General features: G+C 34.4%; 1 protein-coding gene across 1 annotated transcript in view; it reads right to left on the bottom strand.

Moving 5' to 3' along the window:
* Positions 1-1378: 1378 nt before the first annotated feature.
* bowl (brother of odd with entrails limited) overlaps positions 1379-18831 on the bottom strand; it is a 37468-nt gene continuing 20015 nt past the window's right edge. The window contains exon 3 of the mRNA XM_076124690.1: positions 1379-3662. Coding sequence (XP_075980805.1) covers positions 2384-3662 — 1279 coding nt within the window. The 3' untranslated portion in view covers positions 1379-2383. The remainder of the gene's footprint in view (positions 3663-18831) is intronic.

An 18831-nucleotide genomic window follows, 5' to 3' on the forward strand; every position in this document is an offset into this window, starting at 1 on the left:
CTGCATGGTTTATCTTTTGAGCGAGGCTTCTTTTGCGTCATTATTTTATTTTGAGCTAAGATGGAACCTAGATTATTTTTCAATATTTGCGATTGTGGTTAAGTCCCGCCAATTTCTGTGTTACCACCCGAATACTCAGTAATAATAGATATCCTTTTAGTAAACTAGAGTCATTGGCAGAAAATATTTGTAGTATAGAAAAATTACACGATGATTCATTATTGATGATTTGCATTTGATTGTGTCGAATAACCGGAAACGAGTGGCTGTTGTTGTTTTTAATGCAGACGTGAGGTGACGAAAACAGACGTGATAGGTGTTTTGAGAATCTTACCCTGATGTGGCCGGTGATCAGATTTGCTTGTTCAAGATATTTTTCTCACAAAACTTACCGACCGAATAGAGAACCTTCCCTTTTTCGAAATCGCTTAGAACTGTTTATTATAATGAAATATACAAAAGCTTTAAGAGGCATTTTTTTTATTAATATAATTAAAAAAATATATATATTCGTTTCAACTGCTACTAAAAAACTACCTTTAATATGTTTAAATTATAAACGTGTCGTCAATATTTCTTATTCCCTTGCTAACCTTTAGAAAAAATATGCAATTAATTTTAAAATAACGTTTTTATTGAAGTCTTCTTATGAATATATTCAGTCACCTGTCGCCCTTGACTTATAATTTAAGAAATTATAGTTAAGCACTTACAACATTGTAACTGGGGTAGTCTTTATGTTCAGGCTTTTGTTGGAGCTGCCCTATAATTCGTACTGGTGAAAATTATAGTATTTTCTGCATTCATCTTGCAATATTGTGTGGTTTCGACTGCAAGCTTGTATTACGGTTAGGGCTGGTAAGGTTTTGTGTATATGTGGTGTTATCAATGTTGATTTTTATCTCTGTTAGGGATAACGAAAGGCTTTCTAACAGTTCTTGAAGATTTGACACAACTTAATTGATGTCTTTGTAATTTACAATTTTTCTAGATTTTAATTAATGAATTAAATGAATGCGTTATTTCTGTGTATTTCTTTAATGAAGAAGCGTTGCAAAACAGGCCACCGTCAGCTGCATGAGTCTAGGTCACTGTTATTCTAAGTTTTTTATAATTCCTATATCCGCGTACCTTGCATTAAATGCATTGCCGGCATTCTATAACGTTTTTGAATTGTAGTGTTGTGGTTAAATTCCTCTTGTTTTCTTAAGAACGATTCCAAATGAGAGATAATGAGGGTTTGATTAACTTTTTATTCCTTTCTCTCTCATTGCAGAAAATGAGCTGTGTTCAGAAATGGTTACCAACAATCAAGTTAGATCTATTCTTTATTGTAAGTTAGAAGGTTGTGTGAAAAAACAAAATGCACATGTATTATCTGCTTCATAATTTATTAATATAAAAAATACGAATGTACATACGTAAATTAATACACTTAATTACATCTGAGCAAAAACTAACAAACTATTTAGACGGTGCGGCTTTTAATTTAACAATTTTTATTATTATCAATCTTGTTCTACAAATTCTCTTGTAATTACAATTCAGTTTGTTTAAATAATATCCATATTTTCAACAATTATTATCATTCGTTTGCATTTAAAATTAACAATCATCAACTATTTTAAAAGTGAACTTAACAAATTATTCTCATTTATTTACAATTTAAAATTAAAACTTAATTTAAATCACGATTATCGATAAAACTGCTTATTGCCCGACAAAACTAACATCATCAATAATTAAACTATAAAATAACTAAATAATAAATAACAGCTGTAATAAGAACCAGTCAATTCTTAATATTTTAAATCCGTATTCTAATATTAAATTACTTTTATTAATAATTACAAAATCAGCACTGATGGGTTCAAACAAAAAAATCACACAAACAACTGTTTTGTTCGTCGTCATCCAACAATAACATGACAAAATAAAAAAAAATATTGCCTAATTTTTCGATAAACTAATTTATTTTTTTCTTAAAATTTGGAGGTAAACAAAACACTGCACAAACAAACCTTATGAGATCTTTACGAAAACCAAATCCACGTTGCGAATACGTACAAACATACCTCTAGTAATTTTACAATGCGTAATTATAATCGAAACTTGGACTAATAATACTTCTCAATAGAATAAACTAAAATTAGGTACAAATACAATTTCATATCTTAAAACTCATCTAGAAATGCACCTATACAATTACCGCTGCCTACGAGATATCATATAACATAGAAACGTGTTGAGAATATTCTTCATACTACGCAACTAACAAAATAAAGCAACACGTTTATAAGGCTAAACTTTAATGTAATCTATACTACGCAATCGCATTTGCATACAGTAAGTCTAGTAGACAGGGGTGTTATTTAATATTACATCAGCGTCTCATAATGTCTTCTATACTAAAACCTTTCTTCGGTCCAGTGGACTGACTCGTCCCAGGCTTCGGATTGGCTGGCGGTTGTATACCGACAATGTTCTTTATTCCGCTTGTTATAAAGCTCGAACTACCTTCTTCAGGATCTTTCTGACCATCTTTACAATTAGTGACGGTAGTCGAAGTACTAGGTGTTGTATCCTTCGGAGGCACGTGTTTTACAATCAAATCTTGGGCGACGGTTTGCTGCGGTCCTAATACTGTGTGAGGTACAGGACCGTATGCCATTTGAGGATGAGGCGGCGGCATCGGCAAACCGAACTTGTGATACGCCGGCATTCCCATCATAGCAGGCGGGATCCCAACCACTACGTCTCCATTCCCTATAGGTTGTCGCGGCATGGTCAAGTTTGTTGGCTCTGGAGAACGAGCCCTATAAACTGCTGCGCAGGTCCTCACGTTTTCTCCTATGTCAGGCGGATGGCTTCTCTTTCTAAACGGACTCAAGTACATACCAGAAGGCCCTGGATCAACAGGCGGACTGGCCATTTGAGCCATTTTCGAAGGATCTGGTGGAGCAACTTGATGAAGATCTCTTCGAATTTGTAGTTGAGGATGTCTAATAGGCGGTTCAGGAACATCTGTGTAGCGCATTTCTTTTTCAATGATTTCATCAGATGTGTAACGTCGTTTTTCGTACAAGTCTGAAGACGGCATACGATGCTTGTCCTGGTGTTGAGGACGCATTGTGTATGGGCTAGCTCTGTCTCTTTGCTCATTGTGATGGCAGTGAGTACGTTCTACTGGTGACGGAGACGTCCGTCGTGGTCTCTCTTCACTCTGTTCTCGTCCAATGCTTTCAATTGATGAGGAGCGTGCTCGTCTCACAGGTGAATGCTCAGGGGACGATAGTTCGGGATCCTCGTCATCATAGCCGGGTTCAATAGGGGAGCCTGGTCTACCGATATCTTCTTCACCAACATCTAAAACATCTCCTGGTGGCACATCACCCACAGCGTGAGTCAGTGCGTGTCGTCTCAAATCGCAGTTTCGTCTAAATACCTTTCCGCAAGAATTACATTCATACGGTTTGTGATCTGTATGAGTTAGTAAATGTGTCTTGAGATTGGAGCGTTGATTGAAGCTTCGGCTGCAAACAGGACATTTGTGCGGTGACTCTTCCATGTGCAGTATCTTGTGGACCGCCAGAGTCCTCGACTGACAGAATCCTTTTCCGCATTCTGTACACTTGAACGGTTTCTCCTTCGAATGTATGTACCTGTAACAAAGAAAGTAAAATTAAATTCCTGTGCTATTTATAGCATTGGATCTGGATAAGAGCGACCCCTGGGAACGATTTGATGATTGGTGTTGTTTAATATCGCGGTTTAATTAAATGTCGGAGTATAGGCGGAGTGAATTCGAACACAAGTTTCGCTGATAATATGAACATGGTTTTATTTATGGCACAACAATACGTAGGTATCCGAAACGGGTTTTGATTGGAATTGGAGGCGTTCATTCATTAAGAGAGGAACGACCTTTTGTCGTCTCCACCAATTCATTGTCCGCTACTAAAGTGAGTAGATGTCATTTGAGATAATACAATAACTGTACGACATTCAACACAATGTAATAGTAAAATTTTTATGTCGGCGACCACTATACTGTTCAGACGCGCCTTGAACGTGATCCGAGTAACATGAGCCTTTAGTCTCAAGGCGAAACCGACGACGTCGCATGCGCACAGTACGTACTACCTCACCATTTTTTGAAGACCTCCGCTGATACTTTTCACTTCCCCGTTTTGTTTATGAATCGCGAATACGTGGGGAGGCGGGAAGGTCAATTTGAGTTGGTTCCGTTCCACAAGAGTTCCAGTCCAACCGAATCGAATTACGTTAAAAGCATTTTGTGGCCAATCGCTGCGATTAATATTATTAACAGCGGCTATATTGGATTACTAGCGAACATCTGCTTTATGGCTTGTAGGTGGTAAAACGATGTGAAAATAAAATACTATTTCAAAAAGTCCGCACAAAATAATTCATATTGCTGTAGATTAAAGTGAACATTTTCCTAGAACGTAATAAGCCTAGATAGCGATCCAAATGAATTTGTTACAAGAGGCAATAAAAACGTGGCATTAATTCCTATTAAGACCTATCTATAGGAAAGTGAGCTCTTAATAAACAATTTTTCTTGTAACAAAATGTCGTTTTTTGATTGCATGTGTTAGCGATGATGTTTTTACTTGAGGAAACGAAGCGAGGCGAGGTCGGCTTGCGAATTAATAGAGGAAGTATTGGGAGTTCCATGTAATCACTATAATAACCCCTTGTGGTCTCATTCAGCTTGCTAAAAACGGAATATAGTATAAAAACTCGATGTGAAAGAACGTTTAATACAAGTTGTCGAAGGTAATTGTTTACTTTTTTGGTATAACGACTACTGAGGCGATTTATGTCATAAATATTTCACTACTGTATCTATAATAAGCATGTTTTATTCATTATTTTCCTTTTTCGTTCAGAAACTTAAAAAAAACCGGTCACCATCATAAACAAGACTACATTGATCATTTTATTCATCAAAGTTAAGAGAGTAATTTCAATTACGCCATTACAAAAACACTTAAGCAAACCTAATTTCGCGTTCATTGACATTGTAGTTGAATCAAATATAATTGTAATTCCTTTAAAAACCTAAGAAGCTCTTGACGAAAAAATAATTGAGACTAATGATACAGACCCAGTTAATCATGGGAAACTCAACAAAAAACCTAATGAAGAATGGACAGACTCGAGTTGGTTTAATGATGATGACTTCGAAAATTCTTTGAGTTGTCATGCAAAGAATGCGTCACGTAAATGCGAGGTTATGTAAGAACTGGTTAAAGTAGGCTTTGACGACAGAAAGTTTTGGAGGACGTTTGGGATGAACATTTTTAGGTAGATCTTGTGTGGATTTTGTTGATAATAACAAGGACAGAGCATAGCTATTGATGAACGCTACTAAGATATTTATAGTACATTCAAATGCGAAATGGCCGCACTTTTGTGTTAAATATTTGGATGTCTAGAAATGACTGTCATGATTTTAATTAATGTGTGACATTCTTTATAATGTAATTTTTTTCAAATACTTCATTTACAGATAATTTCTAAGTAATTCGTAGAAATGATAAATTTAGCAGATCTGTATAACAAAATGCACATTAAGCTAATGATCGATAAACATCTAAATAAATCGATAATGCTAGCATCTATATCGTAATCGATATCTCTTATCTTTATGCAGCGATAATCATTTATTCACTTTCGACCGAACGCGGGAGTAAAATATTATAATGTTCAAAATTCAATTCCAAGTTTATGATGGAAATCGTTTCCATCAAATCGATTCTAGCAGTTATCTCAAAACATCACGAGAATAAAAATGGGCGGTTGTGGGTGTGTACATATATTATTATTTTGGAAGTTAGTGTATGTGTTCGTTGAAAACAGTATCAGGAAAGAAACAGGAAACATTTTTTAGTACTAGATTGTTCTAAATAATGACCCTAGTATACTTATTACATTAGGTAGATTATTATACATCGTAAAACTTATAATTCTTATCTATAATTTGCTTGAGTATTATAGTGATCAGACCAAAGCCTTTCATGAAGATGAACAAAACTACATAACTCCATTTACTACTCAGTAAAGAAGTATAGCCACAGCTAGAACCCTTTTATATAGCGTTCATATGTGAATATAATATTGTAAAATCCTTGGTTATATACGGAACTCTAAAAAGAGTAACGACCCACAGCCAATTACACGGATTTTGCACGCATTTTACTTTGCTCTTAAGTTCGCACATTCAGTTCTTAGAAACGCAAAAAAGTTTAGTTTTTATTTCTCACATGAATTCTTATTACACGTCCTTTTAACAGAATATTACTTGTCTTACTAGGCAAAATATTGTTGCAACGTGGTGAATTACAATAGAGAAATAACAGGGTACCTAAAATTAAAAAAAAAATATATAAAGAATAATAAACAAATTTCAAGATATAGAAAATCACAGCTCAAAATTAAAAGTAGATTTAAATCATAAAGAACTTAATGAAGCCACCTCAAACCAGGGCATGTTGTGGCAAAAGCCATAAAACGAAATAACACCTAAACATTTGCAACACTCAACAGAATCTAAGCTAAAACATTTACTAAACATTGATTTAGAAAATTGATCAATCAAAAATCTCATTTGCCGTTTTATTCATTCCAATATTTATGAGTATCGATTTCCGTATATAATTAAGACTGACCTTATCTATGATTTTATGGATAATTTTTGCTACAAAAATAAAATTTGCCAAAAACGGATCTTTATTTCTAATTTTACAAGGGCTTGCCCATTAATGAACCTTGTACGCTTGATTGCTGTAAAGCGAAGACACCTTTTATGTGCAAAATGGATTGCATTCGACGACCTATTAATCGATTTGGATCTCATGTTATGTCATCGATGTCAATTAAAGGAAGGTCTACAATCAAATTGAAATGTAGGTAAGTGATATCTCGTTTATCGCTTTTAAACATCATGATATCATCAGGAATGATAACGATTTCTGTTCTTTTTAAAACATTTGTATTAGAAATCACGAAAACAACAGTAATATTGGAGCCTTTGTCGTCTGACTCTGATTTGCAATATATACTTGACACAGTTGTTGGTTATAGACGGATTCTTATAAATATTGTATTTTAATATTTAAGTGATGCAACTAAAGCTCAAGAAGATGGTTTTATTGAAAAATCAAAGAGAAAGTCAAGTTTAAAGAACAAATCCATGAATGAAGGCGAGGAGAAGGGCGCGAACCTGCCAACGTCACGCAAATATTGTGAGTGACGAACAAACCGGTTCCAATGTACACACAGGCTAGCCTAAACACCCACGTCGGAGGTATTAACTTTTTGAAGTATTATTAGATAATGGATGTGCCTTCGAATATTTATGATAGATTTATTCTCCGGGGCCGGGATCCAACAAAAAACAGAATAAATGAGCTAGGCAAAATCGATTGAGATAAATAACGCTGGCATTCGCACTCAATGAGCCAATTAGCAGCAGTACTTTAAATGTACCAACTAAGAGGCTCATTTATTACGAAAAAACTTTATTAAATACTATTCAAAAACAACATTCATTAATAGCAGTACAGTTATCGGCGAGTGCTTCGTTTACGACGAGGGAAACGACCAGTGTAATACATAAAAACATCGAATACAACATATGTATTATACGTGTAACGTCGATAGATGTAGAGAAAAAGTGTTCCAATTAAATAAAAACCTGATATTTTAATATCGAAGCCGAAATTACTTCCAATAAATTTTAAATATCTAATGAACGCGATATCTTTATTCTAAAATGAATCGAGAGCCACGATCGACATCATATGATGACGGATTCGGATACCAGTCAAACAACTTTACTAACATCAGAGAGACCGACACCAGATTCAAATTAACAAGGCAATTACCAGGTTACTACGAAAACGTTCGATATAAACCAACTAAGACTATAAAACACACGATTGCTGCTCAAATGGGTAAACTTCGAGACGATATCAAATCTAACAACAAAGAAAGATTTGAGCCGCCAAGAACACACGGAGCCCGATTCATCAAAACATTAATTCGAAAGGTTGACAAAAAATAATAATATCAAAACATTGAATTAGGACAAACGTAAAGAACACACATAATAATTAATGACATAAACAAATCTTACCCTCTCAGGCATCTTATCGCGCCACTTCGATCAATTTTGACGTTAAATAAAATATAAGTAACGTCTGTCTCTTCTTATTATGCTTCGAGATAAGGATCGCGATGGACAGTCGCTCAGAACCCCATCAAGAGACGGAGCGAAGATTAAAAAACTGTGGCTCCAAATTACAGAGAGGACGGAGATCCCGCGCTAATGGCTTACATTAAAAAATATTTTCCATTACAGTTGCCGGGCGGATAATGTGTTTTGGAAGGCATGCTCAGTGTTGGCGCCGGAGTAGAAACCATGCAAGTGACTCATGAAATGAACAATAAAACAGTAATAACGTGAATTGATAACAACAACATAACGCTCACAAAAGTGGCAATTGAATAAAAAGCGTTGGACACTTAACTAAAATGTCTAAAAATGTCAACGATTTTTTTCTGCTGTAAATGTAATTGGTTAAGTCAAGAAACCATTTGCGAGTACGAAAACAGGTTCTTAAAATGTTCTCGTTTCATTTTACAAACTGAACTGTGTAGCCGTTGTGACAGAATGGCAAGTACAAACTCAAACAGAATTTCGGTTCGGTTATTTGGTAGCCTAGTTTGAAACAAAACTCCTTTTAGATCACCGAAGCGAACTAAGTTACAACGAGTTTTATTATAGGAACGTTTAAACTCAAAATATAATAGTATTTCGTCTATCGATCCGGGTCAAAATGGTTTTTTTCCAATTCAATCGTGTTCGAGATTGCCTATCGACCAACGATCGAGAGCTTAGTAACGGATGTAGACTGATGACTACGATAGACCTGTCTTTACTCTTTGTGCTATAGTATTCCGGTCGTTGAAATACGTACAGTCGGTAAATGGATTAATCATGCACAGGTGGACTGGCCGTATTATATATGCTGCTATAAATAATATTCTCGGGTATATATTGCTATAACCATCACGCAACACGTCCACTCAATAAATCAAGAGCCTGCTCGGCCGTCGTATATAAATTATAATTGAATACATCGGAAAACTCAAAGCAATGGGATGTTTGAGGCAATTAAATAGAACAGAATTAAAATCAATAGTATTGGTAACATGAGAACCAAGCTTTAAAAGTTATATGAGTTTAAAGCAAGCAATATTTTGTGAGTATACTGGTCTAAAGTGTATGGTACGTTACTAAGGCTAGCACTAGGGATCGATTCAATTTCTCTTCGTGTTTTTTTCTTATTGTAATGCCTCAATGGTAGATAGAGTAAGCCAACTGGTCACTAGCAAACTGCGTACTTATATAAACTTTATACTGTTGGCACATCGGTTTGGTTTTATTCTCAAGTTTTTGCACCTTCAGTTATATATGAATATCTACGTTTTGTTTTACTTTTAGTAATGCTATCGTTTCATTAATGGCTTTATCAATTATTTTTAAACAATAAAGATAATTGTTACGTTCAATATTTTGTACAGTTTTCATGATGTTTAGAATTTATACAAAAAGTCTGCTGTAATAAAAATATTATTTGTCTCAAGTTTAATGGCGGATCGAGGTGGAGTAAACGTGTCACTATGGCGTTCAGGAACGATGGAATCTCGACCTTATCATTACTGCGATCTATGAACTTGGCACTCGAGTACCAAAAATGGCGTCAAGAATAACACAAGTCGTTTTAATAGCAGTTAAAATCTTGGTCACATAAAAATTGTTATTGTTATTAACAATGGTTCATAACGAGTCGAGAGAGAGATTTTAGTTAAGCTTTTTATATCGTCATTCACACAAAATCTTTTTATTTCAAATATATAGAAACATAAAATGCATAAGTTGATATAAAATAGTTGATGTACACTTCAACAGTACTCGCGTGGCTTTTTTATAAAAAATCTAGTTAAATGTAAAGAGAGCAGGTACGGCGGACGCGCGTTGGAATGCCGCAGGGGTCAGTGTCCGATCCCTCCTTACGTACCTCCCGTTCATCTACACTATCTAAACCTATCGAATAGATTGATCGTAAAACGCTTTGCTCATTAACTTTACTAATTACGACTTTGGATTTCGAAGTTTGTGTTATGTTTGTATTGAATATGCAAGGAAAACTTTTGAGATCAGTAAAGATAATATCAGATTATCAGGGGTAAAATAATCCTATTTAGTATACAAGCGCAGTATCACTTTATTGTTAGATTTTAAAGCGCCGCGAATTTAAAAGAAATAGAGGTAGGAATACAGAATTCAAATATTGGTCAGTCAAGCAAAGCAAGATTCAACTTAAAGAGCAGACGATTCTTATACCTACACGAAAACAAAAAACTATGATTCTATCACATTATAAAAAACCCATACCCATAAACATTCATATTAACTTAAAGAAAAATTAACAAAAATAATATTTTTGAATACAAAATGAGAATTCACACTAATTAAATTAAGTCATATAAAACATAAATATGGTTGAGAAGACAATGCCACCGTATTTATGATAATGAGTGTAGCGATCTTAATTATGTACGTAGGTGTATTTGCAAAACCCACACAAATGCAGAACGGTAGCGAATGATAATACATAAATTTATTCAAAGAAACGTTACATGCCGCACACAGGCACATAAGTAAATCAAAACCGCTTACAAATAGCTCGTATTAACATAATCTTGCGATTTGTATAATGAAGTAGCAAACTTTGTTATTCAAAATCGCGTCGCTTTCAGGCAGATGCATCGGAACATAATTTTATTGGTCATTCCGACTTTTCTATTGGTTTTAACTCAGCGAGAGACGCGAGGAAACTAAAAGCTCACGGTTTTATGTAAATTGTTGTTTAGGAACAAACCTTTAGATGATTTTTATGATAAATTTGAAATTCATCAATATACATAAGTATTTACTTATTCAGATACAATGACATGTGAATTTAAATTATATGAGTTATTTGAATGGTGTGTAAACGAAAATATTATTATAATAATTCAAGCATTAGTATCTTTGAACATTTGTCATTTGTCTACAATATTACAATATTTCATACTTATGGTAGTATTACAAGCGTCATTCGACGTTGTTTATATTACGAAGGAAACATCGTGAACGGTACAGAGGATTAAGAAAAATGCAGTATTTCCTGGTAAAGGTTAAATAATTCCCTTGTCGTGTCTCTACAGAAGACAGTTCGGCTGTGTTAGCCTGCATAAAAGGCGTACTTAAGCAACTGTGGCTGACTGGCGTTGTGAACCCACGCACTTTTATCTCTTTACAAGCTGGTTTCCTTTAAGACGATTTATTGTTATGCTACTAATATCTCAGCATCAGTAGTAAATGACGCCAACGCTTTACTTTCCAATAATTAACATTTGAATGACAGAAATTGTTCAGTGTAGCCGTGTGAACTTATTATGTTTAGTGTAGCTATATTTTATGTGAGATATTTTGAATATGAAATGGAAACAGATATATCATTTTTAGACACAGAGACAGGTAAATCAAATGATAAATTACAATTTCTAAAATCGCAGACGAAATGACACAAAAAAACAAACATGTGTTTTTGTAGGTAGCGATAGTAATATATTCGTACTTACTGATACATGACTAATTACAGGAAGTGAACTTGTAAATGAAAGTACAACTTCACCTCAAACAGAAGCCAAAGACTAAACAACATTTCAAAGAATCATTTGACTAATTAGCAAACGTGTCGGTTCTAACGCCTAGTGAAACTTAGAAGTCCAATTAGCATAAAGGCAGTGGAGCTAATATTTCTAAAAACAGAACCATAGGAAGCTGTATTGGTAGCAAAATATTTACAAGAGCTATATGACATAATGTAAATGAGTTGATGTATTTTCGCAACGACTGAGCGAAATTAGCATCACCATTAGAACGTTTTTTGCATAGCTTTTAACAAAATGAGACGTCAATACACCGGCTATATCGTTTTGTTTTTAACCGCAATGGATTTATGGTAATAAGCTTCTTTTGAATGACAAAACTGAAGCCGGTATTGTAATAGGAGTTAAGCTTCAGAAATAATACTGTTCAGTGCGTTGTAGACCCTTTTTTCGTTGAGAAGGATTTTCTTGCAGTATTAATAATTTAGCAACGTTTTAACTCTTTTCTGTATTCTACTTTTTTGTTTTTACAGCTACGCATTTGTTCTTAATTTGTTAATGAAACGTAGCATAAAGCGCTTTTAAGAATGGTTACTTTTTTAACACTGTTTAGCAGCTTACAATAGCGCAAAAAATAAAATTTGTCGTTGAGATGTACGGTTATGATTTAAAAGGAAAAGCATCGGTGTATTTCTCACAATCATCGTAAGTACCATACAACATTCATTACCGCTTCCAACATTGTACTCATATGATGTTATTAGTCTGCAAGTGGCTGTGAATCTCTCCACTACGAACGTTTAGCCGCTCACAACACCCACGGGAAGAACACTTTACTTATGCACTTCTGTAATATTAAACCAAATACGTTATTGCCTTATGTGACTTGAACAGATGTATAATCCGGTTCGTTATCGTTCCTTTAAGCAGCTAAACATTTTAGCGTTTTATTTTTTATTAAAACGCTTTCTTCTTCCTTTTTTTCTTCTTCGGTTTCCGTATTTTATTTAATTAAATTAATGTTGTCTCCATTTTGTTCTTATCGGACTCGCCCATATCAAGTTTCATTGTTGGATTTTAATGTTCTTAGTCCATTTGTCTTAAATGAAAACTAATATTTGACCCCTTTCCTAGTACTATCTCAAAATCAATAGCTATTGAACGTTTGGCTTTATAAAAATCTTTGTTTAATACTTGACGACTTTCGAATTCCTTCCAAGATTCCTCTTTCTAATGCCATTAAAACATTTCATCATAGAACCCATTCTAAGTCCCTTATTGAATTCAGATTGGGTTTCAAAAATAATACGTCATTACCGGAGCTTCGAAGCTTAATAGGTTTCGTGTAGGCGTGTTGCTTTCAATCAGTACAATGAGTCGTTAATGTAGCTGGTCTCCGTAATGGTCTAGACGCTACCTACACAAGAAAGTCTTTCGTTTCTTTGTCGTAGTACTTGTGTAAGGATTGCAATTTTGTTGTATTTTCGTATGAGACTTCTCTGGATATAGTTACTGTCTTTTGCTATTTGTTCTATTCGCGTCTCTTTTACGTCTCTTAGCTTTTTGACTTCGTATTTTGGTGTTCTATCATCAAGATATTCTCACGAACGACCATCAATTTCAAAGTCACTACAGCCAACTTCAAAACCTTTACTATCACAAAAAACTTAATCGAAAAATAATACAGAGCGCTCCGCAATGCGTGGCACTGCATCATTTATTTTTCGTTTGTATACTAAAGAAATTTAGTATTCGTCGCGCGGTCGACGTTATAAAAAGTCAAAACCCCAAAAGTCGGACAGGTACGTGGACAAAAAATAAATGGAAAATACTAATGGAGCGGCGCGGTGAGGTTGGACCGCGACGCGCTGTGGTAAGTAGCTGGCAGAGATGGAGAATGTATTTACTTTGTACTAGTATACTCATATACTGAACCTGTTGTGTGGTCGAGCAAGACTGACCTGTATATGATGAATAACTGCACTCAATGGTTATTGTATATTATCTGCACAAATTTTTATCGCCATACGGTTTGGCAAAAACGTAATGTGTAAAAGTTAGGATCAACATTTTGTGTAGTTTTAACAACACGTGTACAAACAGCGATAACCATCAGTAACATTTAAAACTCCATAAAAATCGTAGTACAGTAATTAAGTATTACGATTTTATCGGTGTAACTATGATCGGTATCTCTAATTTACTATCAGTCTGTAACTAAATGTTGACATGAACATGAAAGACACTATTTTATTGTTTCTAAGTCAAAAGTTGTAAATTCTACATTATTATTTATTCGACCACCTCCGTGGCGCATTGATTAAGGTGGTCGCCATGCCACTACCGTTGTGTCAGGAGGTCATGAGTTCGATTCCCGCACGCGACGATTATTTTTGCGATCCACAAATAGTTGTTTCAGGTCTGGTTGTAATTTGTAGTTACTGAATAAAAAATACTAAATAATATAATATTGACCTTCACGCAGCTACGTACAGTGAGGCGTCCACAGCCGGTTTGGCTGCGCGTACGCCGTCCATGCGACGTAATGGGAGCGACGGCTCGCCGCTGCCGCTTCACACACAATTTCACCTCTGAGTGACGCAAACATTCATTGTAACTGCGTACTTGACTTAGCCCGCATCAGGTGCATTTACCTAATATTATTGACATTTTGAACTAAAGGAAAAAGTAAAATAAATATAAAAATTGTTCTTAAATAGTTCCGATGTGAAACGAATCGATGGAACGATTGTCGTGACTTCTTGATTACTAAAAACAGGTGCATGTACCTCACCGGTGCGTTTACAATACAGAAAATTATGGGATATTTTTCAAATAAGGCAGTATCACAATAAATAGTTACTATTAATCGTCGGATTTTTAGTTCAGGTGGCTATTTTAAGCCAGACTAATAGCAGACTATGCTTCAGCTTTCAAGGATTAGAAAGCAAATCAAGTAAAATTTAATAAGATAATTTCACAAACTTATTGAAGTAGAAATGTTATGAGCTTTTTGGTTACCAAAAAGTGCATAACAGGTAACATACTATAAAGAAGAGGAAAATTTGGGAAGAACATCCAGACTCGATCTTAGAATCAGATACTTCGAAACAAAAACGTCGATGCGTCTTTTTTAGTCTACGATTTATAATGGTGCGCAATTCTGTCAATCCAAATAATTTTCGTGATCCTACCGCATTGTTTTTGTACCAATCATGAGATTCGGTTAACACACGTCTTCTGTCTTCTACAAAAAATTGGCGCCTCTCGAGAAAAAAAGCTTGATACTCGATACGCCTAAGTATCAAATATACCATCATAATAGACGCGCTTGAATAGTTCCAAAACACAATTTTTCACGGTTCAAATATCGTTGAAACCAGATTCTATTCTCGTTTTACGATCAACACTAATTTTATAAAAATCGCTTTTAAAATTATGTGTAGTAGCAATAACTCGTAATTTGCTGAATTCTGATCATCTAGAATCGATAATCGAACGGCGTCTTCGATTCGATTAAATCGAACTGTAAATTCTAAAACTTGCTGTATCTATGACACTAGTTGAACACAGGTAGGTAATATATTTTTATTGTTTCCAGTCCCGTTCTGTGTATTCATTAAATAAACTGATAAGATTAAAATATCAAATAGATAAAGAGTACGACAGAGCTATACGTTTTTCAAATTCATTACGGTTAGAAAGAACTTAAACTGGATCGGCCCGGAGTGGCTTAGGAAGTAAATATTCTCGTTCAGAACGAGTTCTACTTATCAGATTTATAACACTGGCAGTTGATTCATGATGGTCTCGACTGGCAATTATACCGGGAGAGGAGATATCATTAATCATACATATTGATTGGTCCACTCTATGTACAGATCCAATTAGATGGAATCCTTCAATTTTGTTTGATCCTATATGATTTATTACATCTGGAGGTGCAATTAGGCCATCGGGATGTAAGAGTGTTAATTTTGGTTTCGTCGTAAATCCTGTTTTAGTGGTGTGTGTAATTGACCGTAATCGTTTGTAATCGTTTCGTATGGTAGATGTTTTTATTGGTGGCTTTACACGTGGGAAACATGTAAAAGGATTTGTTTGGTAAATCTTGTTTTGTTGCTCGTAATTTGGGTGCTAGGTGATAAAGCTATAACAGGATATTTGGTAGAAATTAAAAGGTAAACTTTGAAATACTTTTTTTTGCGTCTGAACTGAGTAGAAACCGATAGGTACAAGGTTTGATAAAACTTTTTGTTTTAATGACCATCGTAAAATTTGTGTTGCACACCTTAATTTTTTACACAATAATTTTATTTATGAACAAATTATTACTATCGTGACACGGATTTAAACTATAGGTAATGTTTAAATTATTCGACATAAAAATATCCAGCTGATAAATATTTAACTTCTTAGAACCCTTTATTTTATTGCTACAATAACCTGAAGTAAATAGTAGGGCTAAAGATAATATTAATAACTACTTATAAATGATTAAGCAGCAATACCTATATAAAAAAATCCTTGATAAAGATCGTTTGAAATAGGTAAAAATATTGGACCAAATAGTTTAGTGCCATTATAAATTCGAATCGATATGCATTATACTAATCAAGTGAATTAAAAACATCATAATTTACAATAGAATAGTAATTGGATTCATTAATTTTGATTCTTGTTTCTTTGGACAAGGATGTCGCTTAATACTTTTGTTTTTTCGTAATTAATAGCATTGGATTCAAAATTATTACTACTGATTTAAATAATTGGCAAACTGTTAAATTCGAGTATTTTTAACTGGTCATTAAAAAGAAGTATAACTTCGCGAAAACAGCTTTTATGATTTGGAAAAGCTCATTTTACGCTTATGTTGTATTTTTGTTAGCTGTGTAGAATTTAAAGCTATGGTCAGCCGGTATCACAATAGAAATACAAAACGTGATGTAATCTCATGATCGAAAAATCATCTTCACTTCGAACAAAATCGACTAAACCAATCAATGCACAACCCTAGCGCCAACTAATAACGTTTATTACTATTCGAAAACTTTTCAAAATTCGATCAGAGCTTTTAATCTCCCATAAAATCGTTCCGTACGTGTTCCGAACAGATTAAAGTTGCTTACTCCCAGACACAGGTAATAAATAACGTGATTTCGTCTCCGAACTGGCCACAATATCTAAGCCGTTCTTTTTTTGAGTGAATTCGACCGAAAAAGAATTTCGTTAACGGGATTAAGGTTTTACTCCGAAGCATTTTTTTTCATTTATTTTAATCTGTGAGCTGCCGTTTGTATAGATTACAAAGATGTCTAGTAATTCATTTAATTTTTTATAGGATTTTATAAATCCCCTTATTTTAATATATCTTTCTTAACATTGAAGGGAGTATTATTCATCGACGCGTCTATGGCTTTTTCTGTTGCATTTAAGGCTTTTGTTACGGTAGCATTTATAATGCGTCAAGAATATCCAGTAGACTTACACACACAATCATTACAAATCACTTAAGTGACCGTAGAATCTATTCGTTGAAATGTAGTAGAAACAAGAAGTTATGGTGAACAATTCACAACAGTATTTGACAGAAAATTTTCTGCTAAATACAAATGGAATATTGACGGCATAAGCCATCAGTAAAAGCCTAGACCACCAGACCGCGTTGTTTGAACAATTCCCAGCACGAGTACGTTTTTCCATCACAATAATTCATTTGAGGATGCACCATAAACTTGGTATGGAGAACCATGGGTATGCGAGGGTTCAACCGCCATAATACAAGGACGACCGGTTGTTGTGCGTTGTTTAAGTTGCCCGTGCCTCCAACAATGTAAGGGACGTATGTTTTTTGTAGATATCCGTTACAGGGATGAATTTTGACTATACAGAGATAGATTGTTTATACTACTAGACCGTTGTTTCCTAAAAATATCAAAGATAGGTACTTATTTTACTAAATAGTATTAATTTTTCTTGGTTTAAATTTAGTCACATAGTAAAACTCCTCAAATCTATCAAGAAGGTCTAAACTGAATAATGGTTCAGCCATTTTACCCCGGAATTGAGGAAATGTATTCTCTATTTTAATAATACAAAACATAACAAGAAACAGGTTGTAAACAGAATAGTGGTCCAATCTCGGAACGAAGCATTATACGTACAACCTAACCCCGTGGGTAGCCGGAGATAAAATCAAACTCATTTCCACCATTTTTAATGTCCCATCTGATGTCACATAGGACTCCAAAATATTTCTCTTGTTATCTCCGATCGTTTATGATTTAACAAAAAAATATGTGGGATTATCAAACGCAGTATGTTATAGCGGCTAATCCAGTAAAGTCTTGTATTTTTTCCAAACTTGGGCTGTTACAACACTAATTACTTGAAAATATTGAGCACGTTAGTAGCAAAACATCTGTTGAACTTATTTAAAGCACAGTTATGCAAGTCTTACTAAGCACTAGATTTTGACTTTTATTTATTGTTAAGACGGCACTTGATTATAAAAAGATTAGTCATCATTATTAATTTATGCAACCTAATGCTGAAATATAAAACGTCTAAAACAAAGTAGACTTCAAACTCTACTTTCGCTCAGAACAAAATCTACATTGAACTATGTACCAACAATACGAGATCAAGTATATCGACGTAATCTTCAAACGTAAACCTCACAGTTATTTACTGAGAATTTCTTAAAATAAGAAAGATTAAGGATCTCTACCTGTTTGTAAATTGGCTTGTGTGTATAAAGTTACGTTTAACGAACCATATGTAAGTGTGTGTGAGTCGCTACGGATTTTATCTAAACTTTACTTCGTCATATGATTAATGGTGGTACAGAAAGGAATACCTTTCTTGTAACAATGACATCTTTGAAATATCTTCAAACCCCTAATTGTTGGGGACACGAAGTAAATTAGAATGACATTTATAATATTTTAAAGGAATAGGATGCAAGCGAGTTTGTTTGAATATGTTCCCTAAAGAGAAAGCTCTGATTTAGTTGTGTCCTCAGGCTGTAGGCTAGCTGTCCGTCATTATTTTGTTGATATATAGTTTATTAAACTA

The sequence above is a fragment of the Anticarsia gemmatalis genome, chromosome 16, assembly GCF_050436995.1.
Source record: "Anticarsia gemmatalis isolate Benzon Research Colony breed Stoneville strain chromosome 16, ilAntGemm2 primary, whole genome shotgun sequence".
NCBI classification, from domain to species: Eukaryota; Metazoa; Arthropoda; class Insecta; order Lepidoptera; family Erebidae; genus Anticarsia; species Anticarsia gemmatalis.